The 16026-nt window shown below is 42.4% G+C and overlaps 1 protein-coding gene across 12 annotated transcripts in view; it reads right to left on the bottom strand.

Moving 5' to 3' along the window:
- Nucleotides 1–3759: 3759 nt before the first annotated feature.
- FMNL2 (formin like 2) overlaps nt 3760–16026 on the bottom strand; it is a 311215-nt gene continuing 298948 nt past the window's right edge. For 4 of the 12 annotated variants that reach the window (XM_043576719.1, XM_043576724.1, XM_043576730.1 and 1 more), the window contains 5 exons: nt 15549–15712; nt 14534–14635; nt 12234–12332; nt 11391–11514; nt 3760–5850 (listed from right to left, as the gene is read on the bottom strand). In XM_043576719.1, the coding sequence (XP_043432654.1) occupies nt 5741–5850; nt 11391–11514; nt 12234–12332; nt 14534–14635; nt 15549–15712 (599 nt within the window). In that variant the 3' untranslated portion in view covers nt 3760–5740. Of the gene's footprint in view, nt 5851–7657; nt 7754–9315; nt 9442–11390; nt 11515–12233; nt 12333–14533; nt 14636–15548; nt 15713–16026 lie in introns of those variants that run through there. The other 8 variants (XM_043576720.1, XM_043576726.1, XM_043576725.1 and 5 more) reach the window with 5 other exon arrangements.

Genomic DNA, 16026 nt, shown 5'->3' with positions numbered 1-16026 from the left:
TCTACGTTTATCTGGAAACACGGTCCATAATTATCATTTTTCAAAGGGCCTTTGTCCTGTGTTACCAAGCATTTGTCTAGATGATCCTGGTTTTCTCCCAGTGTTAATGGTCAACTCAGTGCTGACTAGGCAGCCACTTTTCTCTGCATCCAGAAAGGGGGTAGCCTTATAAAGATTTTTCTTTTTTTTATAGTTTAGATGCTATTTGAGAGAGAGAACGTTTCTAATCAAATAGTGCCCAGGGAGGAGTGACGAATGCTTTATAGAATATTTAAGAGTATTATGTAATTTAAATGTAAAGTACAAAACTAAGGAACCAAATAAACATTTCTAAAAGCAACATAAGGCAAAGCACATTAATTCCTTGTATCTTAAATCAGGCTGCTGCTTTTCCCCTTGGGGATGTATCTCAGTACCAGGTACAATTTTAATTCTTTCATATTTTCTAGGAAAAACTGTACTCTACGTAAAGGAAAAGCAAAATGTCATGAGTAGTTTTTCACAGAACTGTGTTCTAAATAGGCTTAATAGCATATTTCAGTCTAATGATTCTTACCTTTATTAAATCTTACCTTGGTCTTAAGTTTTTCAGTTGTTTGGACTTAGATGATAGGTTCCTTGGAGACAGGGATTTGTGTTTCATTAACTGCTATATCCTGTGGATTAAGGCAGTGCCTGGCACACAGTAGGCATACATTGGATGTAAAATTTTAGTTGACAGACTTACCCAATATCCCAGCCTCTGCATTATAGGAGATGCTTGAGAAAGCATCATGCAATAATCTATACTAAACCACAACTAAAGCCACATACATAATCGAAATGCACTGAGGACAAGTTCTAGTGATTGTACCTTGTCACTTTTACTACAGAAATTTCCAAAAGCTTGTTAGAACATGTTACTTCCATGTGGTTTTGAGTAGGAAAGGAAATCCCTTGTGATTTAAAACATAGTTTTCATATTCATAAGTTATAGTAGTTCAAAAGTAGTAATTTAGATCAGAATTAGTCTTTAAAGGCCATGCTGGAAACAACAAAATTCCTAAATTGTAAACTGAGAACTAATTATTTCAGGCTGTTTCCAACAAAGCGTGAGGTATGGGGAAGTGAAAAAATGGGGCTCCAATTACACACTCCATTCTCCATTTTATTTAGCTTGTCTCCTTGGCCTAAGTTCCTTAAGTTTAAGTAGATTTTCTGTGCTTTTCAGACTTGCTACATAAAAACTGCTTTTGTGACTCCATAGGATCTATGCTTCAAGGCCATCTTGTTATTGTTAATGACTGGTAATTGCCCCAGGTATAATGGCCTATTGCTGTTTGCAATTTAGGGGAACTAACAACTCCCCACCCCGGTTCTCATTGATAGTCTGAAACAGAGTGGCTGCCTAATCAGAATCCAAAAGCCATTTCTTAATGCCCTTTTATGCTGTTCCTTGGGGTATCGAAAATGTGCTATTTATAAATATTCTTTTATTTTGACCCTGCCTGAAACTTTGGTAGGTTTGGTCTCTTGCCTACCTCTCTACAACTAAACTGAAGATTTGTTCTGAAAGGTGAGTAATAATAGGGGGAACAGGTTTCTATTTTCTGTGTTTGTAATTACCAGATTTTCTCTTCTGTTTATATATTGTTCTGATGTAAAGAACCTTAATAGTTATATAAAATTAGACTTTTGTAAATAAATATAATTTATTAGAAAAAAATGACATCTTTTTACTAAGTAAATTGGATTTGTGTCAACTTTTCATTTAAGCACCCCTCATATGCAGTTTTCTGCTGTGAGAGGCTAGATGCCCACATTGTTTCCTCAGTGTCATACTTGATTTTCTCTATAAAAATTAGACCAAAGAAAGTCTGTCAACAACTTGATGCACTTTTTCAAGTTTCAGATTTTTTCTTGAAAATAGAGCAGGTATTAGTTTTAAGAGAAAAATTAATCCTTTCATATACCGGCCCAATCGTTTTTGCAGACACTTATAAAATTTTTTAAAATATCTTAGGGCTAAGAGCAGTTTTATCACATTAATTGGTATGTGAATTGTGAAGCTATTATAAAAGCATATCTTCCAATGTAAAAGGTAATTTCACAAAATCCAGTATGTTGAACCACAGTGATGTATCAAGTCCCGTTCTGGGCTGAGCCTTGTTGAGTCAGAAGGGCCCTTTGGACATTCATTGCAGTGAATTTTAGTGGATTAGAATTTAGACTTTTAGAGGACTGGGAGTGGGGAATCAGGAGACTTAATTCTGAGTCATGGGCAAGCATCTTTAAATGTGGTTAGGGGCACCTGGGTGGCTCAGTCTGTTGAGCGACCAACTTCGGCTCGGGTCATGATCTCACAGCTCATGAGTTTGAGCCCTGAATCTGCTGAGAGCTTGGAGCCTGCTGGGATTCTGTGTGCCCTCTCTCTCTGCCCCTCCCCCACTTGCGCTCCCTCTCAAAGATGAATAAACATTAAAACTTAAATGTTACTAATGGTATATAATGGCCTACACCTAACCATATCTACCTCATTTGAACTTACTGCTGTGGTTTGGGTTTGAAAATGTTCTAAATTTGTATAATGTTAAAAATCTTATTTCTGGGGCACCTGGGAGGCTCAGTGGGTTAAGTATCCAACTCTTGATCTCAGCTCAGGTCCTGATCTCAGGGTCATGAATTCAAGCCTCACACTGGGCTCCATGCTGGGCGTGAAGCCTACTTTACAAAAAAGATCTTGGGGTACATGGGTGGCTCAGTCGGTTGAGCATCCAACTTCAGCTCAGGTCATAATCTCAGAGTTTGTGGGTTCGCACCCCGCGTTGGGCTGTACGCTGACAGCTCAGGGCCTGGAGCCTGCTTCAGATTCTGTCTCCCTCTCTGTCCCTCCCTGGCTCACTCTCTCAAATAAACATTAAAAAAATTTTTTTTAATGAAAAAATCTTATTTCTAATACCATGAAGGCACAAACTAGAGAATTTTACTAAGTGAAATTTAACTTTTTCTTCTCTATAAAAATAAAGCTTCAACTACATTGTATAACTGTGGTGCAGTGAGACCACTGAATTGATAGCAAAAACCTAATACAACAACTAAATAACTCATGCCCCTGTAAGAAAATTGTTTTAAAGCCACTCGGACAGTTTTCTAAAATATCAAATTTCAGGGGCACCTGGCTTGCTCAGTCAGTTGAGCAACCGACTTCAGCTCAGGTCATGATCTCGCAGTTTGTGAGTTCGGCCCGTGTCAGGCTGTGTGCTCAGAGCCAGGAACCTGCTTCAGATTCTCTTTCTCTCTGCCCCTCCCCCACTCTCACTCTCAAACATTAAAAAATATATATCAAATTTCCTTGCTTCCCTAAAAAGTTATACTGAATGTTGCACGTAAGTTTTTGTGAGGACTTGGAATTATCACTACAAATAACAGTATGTTTGGGCAATGGAGGCCAAAAGGCTTGTACATACCTGGCCAACCATTTGATGTGGTTGTCAGTTGCAAGGTTACCTGGTTACCTCTGTAGTCCACACATAACCTGTCTGTATACACACAACATCCTCATTGAACAAATCTGGGGGAGGCAATATCTTCACCAAACAAAAGTGCTTCTCTGGAAGCAACAGAATCATTAATGGTTGGGAGATGTATCCCTCACTGTGAAAATGTGGTTCCTATGTTCCATATAGCAAGTGATCAAGAGTTCGTATCTTGAGTTTGAGCCATGGAACTAGTAACCCCCTGCCAAAGTATGCCCCTGAAAGATCACAACATATTACAGAATAGTAGTGTAAATAGTTTATTTGCTCATATGCCATGAAAAGACCAGAAAAGTAACATGAACTGCTTTTTTATAAAACATTTCTAATATTGCTAAGAAGCAGGCCCATTAATAAACAAAAGAACATGCCAACATTATTGTCTATCTGTAGATTAATAAATAGGTAATTATTTTAATATATGCTCATTAGCACTGAGCTTTGGAAAACAGCTGCTTGTGATAAAGGGCCGACTACTTGTGTTGTAGCTCATGGTCAAATTGCTTTTTTCACCAAAATGAATGTTGAGTCAACAGACAAAATCTCAGCATGTTCTTTTTAAAGTACACATTTATGAAAATGTGCTAGCAGGTGGCAGTTTTAAAAGTAATTTTTTGTAAATAGGTATGCTAAAGTGAAATGTGGTAACTGATCCCTAAACTGTCCTTGTAGTTAAATATATATATTAAAAAAAAAAAACCTATAAGTTAAAATAACATTCAGATTGTATAGCACAGGCTGGCTGATGCATTTTTAAACAATATTTACAATATTACCCAGAGGCTTAGGTGGGAATTAAAGTGTAAAAACCATAAAAAACTGCACCAATTTTATAGCAAAATATCTGTACATTTAAAAAGAGATCATATAACTACACATTATCCAAGGAAAATGGGACCTTCACCAAGGAGCTCACATAAGCACAACATAAAATAAGATTCAGTGGTTAAATACTATACAATAAACTTTACAATTAATATATTGATGTAATGTACCAAGAAGGTAAGCCAGAAGCAGAATGTATATTATGGAAAGTACAAATTAGCTTTAGTCCAGTTTCTGACTTTGGAATGGATCAAGTGCCCTGCCAGAGAGGAAGGAAAAATAACAGTGGCTTAGTTGGCCATTGATTTAGTCCCATTACCTATCATATAAGCTTAATCCCAATGTGAATATTTCAAGCAATTTAATTGCAATTTCCCATAAAGTAATGTGGGAAATACAAGAATTTAGCTTTGATATGTAACGCAAAATATATCCAATTTATAAAAGGAAGAAGAAGGGGGAAAAAAACTTGCGATTGTCAGAATAAGGCTGGGTTAACTAACACTACTAGCTAGCAGAAGTAATCTTGAATGCTTGTTGATAAAGCTAGTGAGCTTCTCCCTGGCTAGCAAGGCACCAATTTCTATTCTCAGGATTGGCCCATAATAGTCCTCAGAAATCCTAATACTGATTACTGAGATGTTAATTTTAGTGCTAATTAATAAATACATTTGCATTATTTTTTTTAAAAGCTGCCTCTAGCTGAAGACCACAGTACTGCAAATAAATCTTACACAAATCTGTATGCCACTATATCCTTGCATTCACACCGGTGAACTTTTCTCACAGGGCATCATAACCCTAGCACAGAAGTAGAATGTGTAACGAGATAAGAGTTGAGGGACTTATCCTGTGCCACTGCAATACATCCTGTTTGTACTTCGCTGGGGCTTGCTTATGGACAGCAGTCTGTCATGTGACCTTTTCCTTCTTCCATGTTGCAAGCCCTTTAAAATACAAAGTTGATGGGTATGGCTAAAACACAAAATTCCTTAAGACATCTCAGCAAAGGAAACCCAGAGCAGATTACATCCACGTTATTTACAACTTATCAGGAAACCAGGGTGTGCCATCATGGGACAATCACAATGGCAGATAATGAATGTAATACGAAATTTACATTTTGGTTAAAAAATTGGATAATATACTGGTGTAAAAAGATACCTAATCAAATCAAACCCTATTGCTTTGATTAATCTGAGCAGGTACTTCCACTTTTAGGCACTTGTTAACAAAGGTTGAAAGGAGAGCCCATCATTTTTAAATTCCTATGTGTTTGCTAAATCTGAGCCCTTAGAATATTTTATCAATGTTCAAGGTTGCAGTTAAAGGGTAGCGCATAAAGTTCATGTGGAGAGTTTCATTCAAGCACTCTCTACTCATACAGGCAGGTCTCAGGTTCACATGGTTATTTCGGCACCATTAACAGAACGCAAGTTCTGATCATCAAAGCGCCGCCTGACACTTCTCCTCACCGCATCGGCTCGTCTGTATGGTTGGTTTCTAAGATCTGTAAAGAGAAGATTACCAATAAGAGAACTGCAACCTTTAGTATCATGTGTCTAAGCAAGACAAAAGTCAGCTGGCAGCCAATCAAAGCAGCTTGTGTAGAAGAGTCAGCTAACAGGCCCTTCAAAATTCATTGAGTATTTGAGCCAAGGACATGTACTTTGCCCTCAATATTTAAACAAAGCAGGATGTAATACTGGTGTGATTCTGGAACTTTTAGAAAAATACAGAGGAGAGGCAACTGCTCCTGTCACTGGCCAGAGAGTCTAGCTGGAGTCTTATTTTGAAGTGTTTCTTCAATTGGAAAAAGCTGTGGCTTAGTTTTCTTTTTGTTTTTGTTCTTTCTGGAAACTGAGTATCAACAATAATTAAAATGAATCTTAAACTGCAAAACTAATAAGCCCTGTCCTATCTTACCTGAAATTTTAATCCAGGAAGGACACTATGCTTATTTTGCCGAGGTTCCATAATTTTTATTCAATATTAGGTGAAGTCCATTTTTTACTTTGTGAATTAGACACATAATGCCCAATTAACCACTAAAGAAAGATAATCACTAAATCAAAATAATTCTCTATTTCTGTAGGTTCTGTCCTGCCATAGGTAGTTCCTGTTTTTCATTGGAGGGAAGAAGTTGAACGGGCCCTCCTCAATTTTCCAGTTTGTTTAAAATGTTAAAAGAGAATGTTTAAAATGCCTAACATTAACAACAACAACAAAGCTTTGTTGAATAAGTGAACCAATCACTGCATATTGGCTCAAGAAGCCATTGTTCTAATGGGATAAAGTGGCATGAACAAGGGATTTTATTCTATGTAAGTATTCTTTAATATGAAAACATGCTTTGCCTAGCACGCAGGTAAGCTGCTTTTGATAGGGCAGGGCAGGCTTTGTACTTTTTCCCACTGTTTCATTTAATTAGTATATATTTCCCTTTCATTAACTTAATATTATTGACTTCTGTTAGGAAACATTCTATATCTTGAAGGGGAAACATAAACAACAGAATTAAAGCAGATCAAATCTTTGTTTATCCCTTTACCTACTAAGTAGCTTGAAAATGGAGCCAGTGGGCCATATCTGGCCTACAGAATGTTTGGCCTCCAACTTGTATTTTTAAATACAGTTTCCTGATCTTTAAATAATTAATATAAAAGACAAGATTTCTGATTTCCCTTGGAAAACTGGAGGGCCTGGCAACACTGAGCCCAAATTTTCACATGGCAAAAAGACTGGAGCTGAGTCAGTGCTGAGACCTAAGCTCCTGACTCCTTGGAATTTGGTACCCTGCCCTTCTAAATTCAAGGGAAGAATAGTTTTGTATGCCTTAATCCACTCAAGCTTCTGCTTCTTGGCCCAGAGTGGTAAGGGAAGTTCAGAATTCCACTTCTGGCTAAGTGACTTGTAGCTCTGTGATGCCTGAGTCTTCTGAACAACTGGCTCTAAAGATCATCATCTTCAAAGGCCATAAAGATCATGTTCCCCGGCCAGGAAGTGCTCTCAACTTCTTCAGATCAAAAGAGGTTAACTGCTTAACTCGAAGGCCAAGAAAAGGGTCGGAGAAGGACAGCCTAGCACCCAAAGCAGGTACAATCATCAGCAAATACCCTTGCCCAAGCCATCACACTTAACAACATGGAAGCAGGCCAGAAAGAGTCCAACAGAGAGGCTCTGCCTCACATCACTGAAATGCGAGGTTACAAAGACTTCTCCCTGGTCAGACTCTCACCAGTATCACCCTCAGCCATAGACTGAAACCACTGATCTGCATACAGAGAGAGGAGGAAGCTAAGTAAAAAGTGATGCTTGCCAGCTCTGTGTATCCTCCACCACCGGTGTGCTAGAAGAAATCCTTACCCTCGAGTGAACATTTGGAAATTTAGTGATATTATTCTTCTTTAAGGCTAAACAGAAAAAAAAACAAAAACACAAAATGATGGTTAAGTAAAAATGGGATGAAAATGGAAAGCAATTCAACTTAGTGCTTAACATACCCGGCATGTTAGCCAACAGAGGAAGAGAGTGGGAGGCCATTAATACAAGAGGTGTTAGATAAAACAAGGGAAAGAGGAGAGGATCTTCCCGCCCATCCCCTCTGACCACCCAAATCCAAGCTGCTTTGAAATATGGCTCCAGAATGATAGTCCAGCAGCAAAGCTGACAGGAACATTAGCTGAGTAGATGACAGTGTCTAGCCTTGTTAATAAGCACTGGTGGGTAAGTACACTGCAGGGTGGGCAACCACACACCACATCCTATGAGATCCTCAGTGACAGAGGCACATACATAACAAGCGCAATTCACAGACAAGCTAATGCCACAATCAAAACAGGTACCCCGTTCCATGTCAATCTCAGCACAGGAAGCTAATGGTCATTTCCAATTAGAATATGTGCTTCTCTTATCCATTTTCTAATCAACTGGGCCCTGCAGAGAAGTTTGTCTCTTATCTAGCCATCAGGAACTGAGGGCAGGCTGTTACTTCTTGAAAATCTGGGGTTTTGTTTTGTTTTGATTCTAAGAACAGTGGCATTCTCCGAGAATAGGTTTTTGCTATTAGTGTTTCTAGTTGCCACCATCCTGACCAAAGATGCAGGTCCAGATATGATCTCATCACAAGAGAAATGCCCTGGATTTGACACGGAACCGAGTGACAGTGAAGAAGCACAAATGAGGAAAGACTATGGAGAGCTCCTAAAGCCTTTGTTTTCACTTTCTGCCTCACAGCCTTGTTCCAACGTGATATCTGAATGTGGGCATGACACTCAGGAGAAGACGTGGAATATACAGCTATGGATTGCCTATATCAACTTATACAGATTTCTAGGTCCAAAGGGCTACTTGCTTATACCATGAGCTCCATCATGCTGTGGGTGATGGCTACAGATGGTATGAGAGAGTTAAGAAAGACCCAATTTACAACTGTGTGTAGTTCACACTTTTTTCTGCAAATCATTTTTCAACTTTAGAGCACTCTGCATTCCTGAGCACTTGCACACGGCTCATTTCATCAAAGCATGTTAAGTGAGTACAGAAAAGAGGCTGGTTTAATATCTGTACATTCATGACAAAATAGCAAGTGCTCAATAAATGTTAGGTATGGTAGTTACTGTTATTCATGACTATCATTTTGTGTTCAAAGACACTAGCCCAAAAGACTTGTAACAGCCTACTTGGTCCGAATACTAATTCTCAAAGTAGTGCTCTATTTATAGTGTTTTTCTAAAAATTTCTGCAAGCAATTCTATTAATCCAAATCCCTCACACTCAGACCACCATAGCTGTGTGGATTCCTAGACATACTGAAAGTGGCAGTGAGTAAGCAGTAATGACTGAAATGCAAAACCATGCAGTGTGAAGGCAACATAAAATATAACATGGTGGAGACAGCAATTCCATGCTGGTATATTGGGTGGCCCTAACAGACAGACAGAGGGGCATAAGAGGTCAAAAAATCTGTAGCAACCTTTTAAGAGCATCAGGTGAGAAAGAGTAATAGTTTAGTAATGGTATTCCTCAGTGAGAACAGGTTCGCAGAAAAATCGAGAGCCACGCTTGGCGGTGCGAGCAGTAAAGGGCACAGTCTTCAGCACTGCATTGAAAATGATAGCCAAATAAGACAAACAGCAGAGAGTAAGAGCCAAGATCTATCATATTAGTACATGGTTAGTGCTTTGTTAATCATACCTGGGGAAGGCGAGGGGGGGAAGGGGGGAGGTGGCCAGGGAAGGAGGGAAAGGCAATATATACCCAAGTGAGTTCATAAAGTCTAACAGAGTTAGTCAGTCTGGGGCTTGGTGGGTGGAAAGTATTTTAATGAGAATAAAACCTGCTCTGTAAGCCGATACTCATTCACCTCCAATGGTGGCTGAACGATTAGGTCAGGCAAATAGAAACTGGACATTTCACTCAGTTTACAAGCCAGGTGTCACTGACATGGAGAACAGACTGATGGAAAAAGAACTCTAAGTTCTTAATATGCGAGGCTCGATGCTCGTCTCCCTGCAGTTAATCTTATTACGGCACAGAGGCTAGCAGGTGCTTACCCAAAAAGATCTGTTCCTGGTCTTGCTCAGAGCAGAGCTTCTCCCTCAGTGTGGGGGAAACAACAGGGGGGCTAAACAATGGGGACTTTCCCTAGGGGCCATCTGCAAGTCACTGCAGAGTGAACAATGAGACACTGGCAGACATGCGTGTCCAGATTACGTGTGCGCCATACCGAGGCACTTCACCGGCCACTTACCTATCCACTGACGACTGAGACGGCTTTTCTCTTGGCCACTCTTTATTGACTTCCTGTTAGTGATTTATTTACCTATTTTATTTCCTTGGGTTTGAGCTTGTGGGAAAAAAAATTGTGATTTTGGTGGTTTGGGATCGATCCCTATTTACGATGCTGACTGAGCTATTAACAAAAATTGAGAAGTCAAAAATCTGAAAGTTACATTTCTTAAAAATTAGGACAATGGAGGAAATGTGACTAATGACTGCACATTTGATATTAAAAAGTTGTTAGTTTTGGAGGTGTGTGATAATGGTACTATGGCTGTATTTGTTTGCTTTATTAAATAGTCCTTATCTTTTGAAGACGCCAACAGAAATATAACCAGATGAAACTGTATGTCTTAGATTTGCTTCAAAATAATCCTACAGGTTGGTAAATGGGGAGCAGGCAGAAGCAGACAAGTAACAAGACTGGCCATGAGTTGAAAATTATTAATAGGTGATGAGCATATGGGAACTCATCATACTATTCTCTACAGTTTTGCGTGGCATATTTTCTAAATTTCCTACAGCAAAAAAAAAGTTTGAAGTCTCTTGGAAGCTAATAAACAGTATTCATATGCAACAGACAAGAAAGGAAAGTCACTAGTAGCCACAGTCATAAGGTAGTGGCTCAAATTACTTTCCCGATCTGTAAGAGAATGCAGTATCTCTACAGAACGGATTCAAGCAGCAAGCATTAGGCTACAACTTAATCAGACAAGGACCAGGCTGGGTTAGGCACTACTCACTGAAAACCGTGGGCTAGCAGCCTGCTGGCCCATTAGAATGAAAGCACCGGCTCCTTATTTCCTACTGTCCTCAGTTACGTTGAAGGAGTAAAAAAGCTCGTAAAGAGCATGCTGGAACAATGTGCATTGACTCCGGTTAGTACACAACCCTGCATGGGCTTTATCCATAGTATTTATTTTAACCAGGCACTTGGGTAGGAGTGGCCACATAGAAAATGGAGCAGGCTAACAAATCAAAGACAATGGAAAACCATCAGAAGGCCGGGCCTGGTGAAATCTGCAACATTCCAATGATAATGAGAAACAGATTTTTCAGAGAGTGCTGGGTCTCCTTGACAGGCAGTATACAGTCACTATAAATATGCTTCTAACACTAGCATGGAGTTCCCCTTTATTCTGGACCTGAATAAAGTCACCTGAAGAACTTGTTAGCCCTGGATAAAAGCAGCAGCACAATGGGCGAGTAGCTCACTAGGGGTAAGATCAGTGGGGTCTCTATGGGCCACAACGAGAAAATATCTTTTACCTGTGATAATGTCTTCAATGGCGCCATCTTTCCCTTCATATACATGTCTGTTATCTTTAACTTGTCGCCTTCTTAATTCTGCAATTAATTCTTGCTGCTGCCTCTTTGATTTGTGGGAAGGAGACTGAGCAGAAAAAAAATGGCAGAGATTAGTGGGACCAGCACCACTGGTCCAAATGTGCGTGATCATTGAATAAGCAGCCTCAGACAAAAACACAAATGGCACCATTCCAACATTCTGCCCACAGAAAAACTCAGAAAGCTTCTGGGACGAAAAGAAATTTTCTCTGAAGCACACACAAAACTCCAGCTGGCAGCAGTGGGAAGGCTGGATCCTGCAGCCACAAGAGACAGCTGGTATTAACCATGGACTTCTTAAACTTTGGTGCAGAGGACCATGATGAAGAACACTCTGATTTGCCAGCCTTTGTGGTCTTCACCTAGGCTGCTTCCCTCCAGGGAATGCTCCTCCCCATGCCTTGTAGCGAAGCCCTCCAACTCTCATGGCCAGCACCAACGGCAACCCCATGAAGCCTTCCCTGGACACTAAGCAGTTACTCATCAGGTTATCTGGTGTGACCTCACTGTATATCCACCTGAGATTTAAGTGCCTGATCTCCGTTAACTTGGAAATGCTACACAAACATGCTCTTCACCTCATTCCACTGTATGCTGAACAAAGTAGTGAGTAACAAATCCATGTGCCATGTCTGCAAGCTCTAGAAGGAAGCTGTAAGGCTCCTGTGCAAATCCGGCTTTTTGCCCCTCTTTCCTGCTGGCTTCGAGGAACCACGAGGGCCTCCCCTCCCAGGAGGACAGTCTCAGGGGTCAGGCACTTCTCACCTTTGGGTCCTGCTGCTCCATCAGGGCTTCTTGCTCCAGGAGTTTTTCCATGAGTGCTTGTTCCTGCTTTTTCCTCAGCTCATTTTCCTCTTCGGCTTGCTGGGTCAAATCAAAAGAACCCAAAGATTACGTCAGTGGGAATGATGGCAATCAAGATTCTTTTAAAGTCACTCTTAGACAATCTTGATGAGCCAGGAATCAGAGTGAACAGAAAGCTTACAAGATCTACCACTTAAGTCTATGCAGGGCTCTGATCCGGGCTTTCACTGTTGGTCTATAGGACATCGCCTAGCAATTCCAATTCTGGTCCAGAAATCCCTTCCTGATGACCCCCTTCTCCACTCAAAATGCTCCTCAGTCTCAGTCCCACAGATGTGGGACTTCTGGCAGCTCTGCTCCGTGATTGTCACATGAGTTTATTTTGCTTCCAGAATCTGTCCACCTACCTACAGTTTCTCTGAAAGCAGGAGTTCAGATTCCTCTCCTTGTGCCCGTGGTTAGGGGGAAATCTCCATTCATTCGCCTCTTATTTCTTTCAAGGGTCTCACCTGAGTGACACTCTCAGGCCTCTCCCCACAGCTCACTCCTCCCCAAGGGCGGCAGAGTGACTAGTCTGATAAATTTGGGACATGGAATCAAACAGGCTCAGCTCAGCTCAGCCCTCTTGGGCATTCTCTCTTTTGAAGCCAGCCTCCCTTAAGTGTGGTCCCAGCACATCACAAGAATCACTTTGAGTGATCTCTGCAGCACACTGGCATCACCAGCCCAGTGAACCTAGGGTACCACAGTCAGCAGCAGCTGGTGACCGATGACATTCTCACCTCTCACAGCTCCCAGTGATTTTTTGCCGTGTTTGGGTTCATCCCCACTTTTCCTTTTGCCAACAGCTTGTGATTATCACGGCTACACAAAGCCATGCTGAGAGAAGATGGCTAAATAACGTAACCTTCCGAATTTCAGTAAAAGGCCAAAGGATAGTTCTGGAGCTAGAGAAGTGACCCACTATACCCGACAGGATGTTTCTCAAAAATGATGACCCTGCCACCTTCTTCCTCCTCCTCCGATCATACTCTTCCTTCTTCCACCAAGGTTATAGGGTAGACAACCCTGGAGTGCAATGTCTGCAATATCTCCTAAGTATAAGAACATCCCTTAACGCCCCCCCTCAACCCCGCCTCCCCCCACCCCACCCCCCGGTCCTTCTTTCTCAGGAACAAATTCTTCCAACACATACCTCTTTGGGTCACATGATTTTTCAAAACCATAGCCCTGGATTGGGTCAAATATCCTATTTAAAGGAAGGGCCATGGGGCGCCTGGGTGGCTCAGTCGGTTGAGCGTCCGACTTCAGCCAGGTCACGATCCCGCGGTCCGTGAGTTCGAGCCCCGCGTCAGGCTCTGGGCTGATGGCTCAGAGCCTGGAGCCTGTTTCCGATTCTGTGTCTCCCTCTCTCTCTGCCCCTCCCCCGTTCATGCTCTGTCTCTCTCTGTCCCAAAAATAAATAAACGTTGAAAAAAAATAAAGGAAGGGCCACTGAGCGCCTGGGTAGCTCAGTCAGTTAAGCATCCGATTCTTGATTTTGGCTCAGGTGTCATGATTTCACAGTTTGTGAGTTTGAGCCCTGCATCAGGCTCTGCGCTGATAGTGTGGAGCCTGCTTGGGATTCTCTCTCTCTCCCCGCCTCGCTCTCTGCCCCTAACCCATACCCCCTCATGCTCTCTCTCTCAAAAGAAACAAACTTTAAAAAAAAAATAAATAAAGGAAGGGCTATTATTGGTCCAGATGAGGAAACAGACAGTAACTATACTTCCTGGTGCCATCTTTCAGTCCACACTAGAGAAAGGTCTGGATGACCTAAAGGCCTGGGCAGGACACACCCAAGCAGGCTGTCTCTGACCTCAGCTACAGAGCCCTTGCCGGAGGCCTGAGTCTGCTCCCTTGACTTGTCCCACAACTGCACGGGAGGCCTGGAATTTCTAAGTCCTTCACTCTGCCCACAGGAGTGAACGGTCAGGAAGGAAGTGATGGTCCTGGAGTGTCTCACTTGCCCCAAAGGGCAGCCAAGAGCTTTTGCCTTCAGGCTGAGCCCCAGTCCTGGCTGCGTAGAGAAAGGAAGCCTCACGGGTGAGGACCTCCACAGAACTGGAGACCGCGACCTCATGCTGACCTCCCAGATCAGCTGCCTAAAGGACAGGGAAGGCCTCTGCACAGCCGCAGAGACTCCGGCACAGCTCTGGGGGGACACCCATTTGAGAAATAATGCCAAGGAAGACTTTAAAGGACCCCGTGCTCCTATTTACCTTATAGGCTTTCACAAACCGGACAAAGACGGGAAAGAAGACAGAGGGTGGCGTCGTCTTGGGGTTTTCTCCAAAATACTTCACCACATCATCAAAAGCATCCTGTAAAGAAACAAACTTCTCTTGAGTTTCGTAAAGTCGAGCATCTGAACTTGACTCTGTGGGGGAAGAGCAGCAGCAAAGCAGCAGGGAGGATCCAGCCGCCACCACAGCTCATCTGTCCCTCTCATTTCCCCACGACTCTCTAGGGACTCCTGTTTCCTCCGAAAGCCCAGGCAAAGGTGACCAGAAGAAGGTGATAGTGCCACATAGGAATTCATCTCTGGGACCCCCTGCACTTGTGCACACCTTCATACAAACAAGAAGCTACCCCTTTTGAGAGCTTCCTAAGGCCAATGGTTTAGAAGGGATCTTAGAAGTCACTCAGACTCCAATCCCACCTCGCGGCTTCAATGCTCCTTATGGTGTTCCCACCTTAGGGACGCTCCAGTCTCCACTTAAACTGTTTCCCGGCACAAGACAGCCTCGTTTCGGAGCCATTGCACCACGTCTGCTTTCTGAGTTCCCACAAAGCTCCGCCTTCCCTTCTATGATGGCATGCACAGTCCGTTTTGGCTGTTTTTCAAATGTATACACTTAACCCCCAGTGTAGTATGAGATTTCAAGGTCAAGGCCTACAGAAACCCAACACCCTAGGCAGGAACAGAGTTTTGCTAAGCACAGGAATGACACATGTTGGCTAAAATGAATACAGGACTCACACAGAGGGAGCCTCGGAGTGGCAGGGGAGGGCAAGGGGAGAGGGATGGGCCTCTAGAGAAGAGGTGAAGACTACAAATTAGAAGAGGACAATGAGCAGAACAGGGCACTTCCAGGTCCAATAGTCATCGGTTCCATAAGAAAATCTACCCTCGGTAGACAGAGGGCAATCTTCCCCCCAAGCCAGGACTGGCACCCAGGTGGGCTTAAGGGACCCAGTCACTTCCTCATGAGTGTCCAGGGAACAAGTACTTACCTGTGCAATCTTGGCATCATCCTGCAGCTTCTTCAGCTTCCCCTCATTGTTGAGGATGAACTCCTTCAGCAGCGTGTTGTGGTCGTGCATGGTGTACTCCCTCTTGGTTAAGTCCATGCCTCTCTGGAGCTCTTTGACGTCCAGCAAAACATTCTCGAGGGAGACTGAAGCAGAGACAGCAGTGTCCCCATGAATGTCAAAACCACAGTGTGTGTGGCTGGTAAGCCCAGTTTTCAGTGGATTCCTAGGGTTACTCAAGGGCCGTAGCTCTGATTTCCAACTTTCAGAGCAGAGATCTTACAATATGAATAATTTACTAGTGCTCACTTCCGGGCACTGCATTAATTTCTATATATGCACTAATTCATTTGCACTATTAGCCCAATTTGCCAGCAACAAAAAAGGCAGCATAAATAGGTTATGTGGCCCTAGATTGTGCAGCTAGGAGGTGGCAGAGGTGGGGCTCAGACAACCATGG

This window comes from Prionailurus bengalensis, chromosome C1 (genome assembly GCF_016509475.1).
Source record: "Prionailurus bengalensis isolate Pbe53 chromosome C1, Fcat_Pben_1.1_paternal_pri, whole genome shotgun sequence".
Lineage (NCBI taxonomy): Eukaryota > Metazoa > Chordata > Mammalia > Carnivora > Felidae > Prionailurus > Prionailurus bengalensis.
This window is presented reverse-complemented; position numbering and strand designations above follow the sequence as displayed.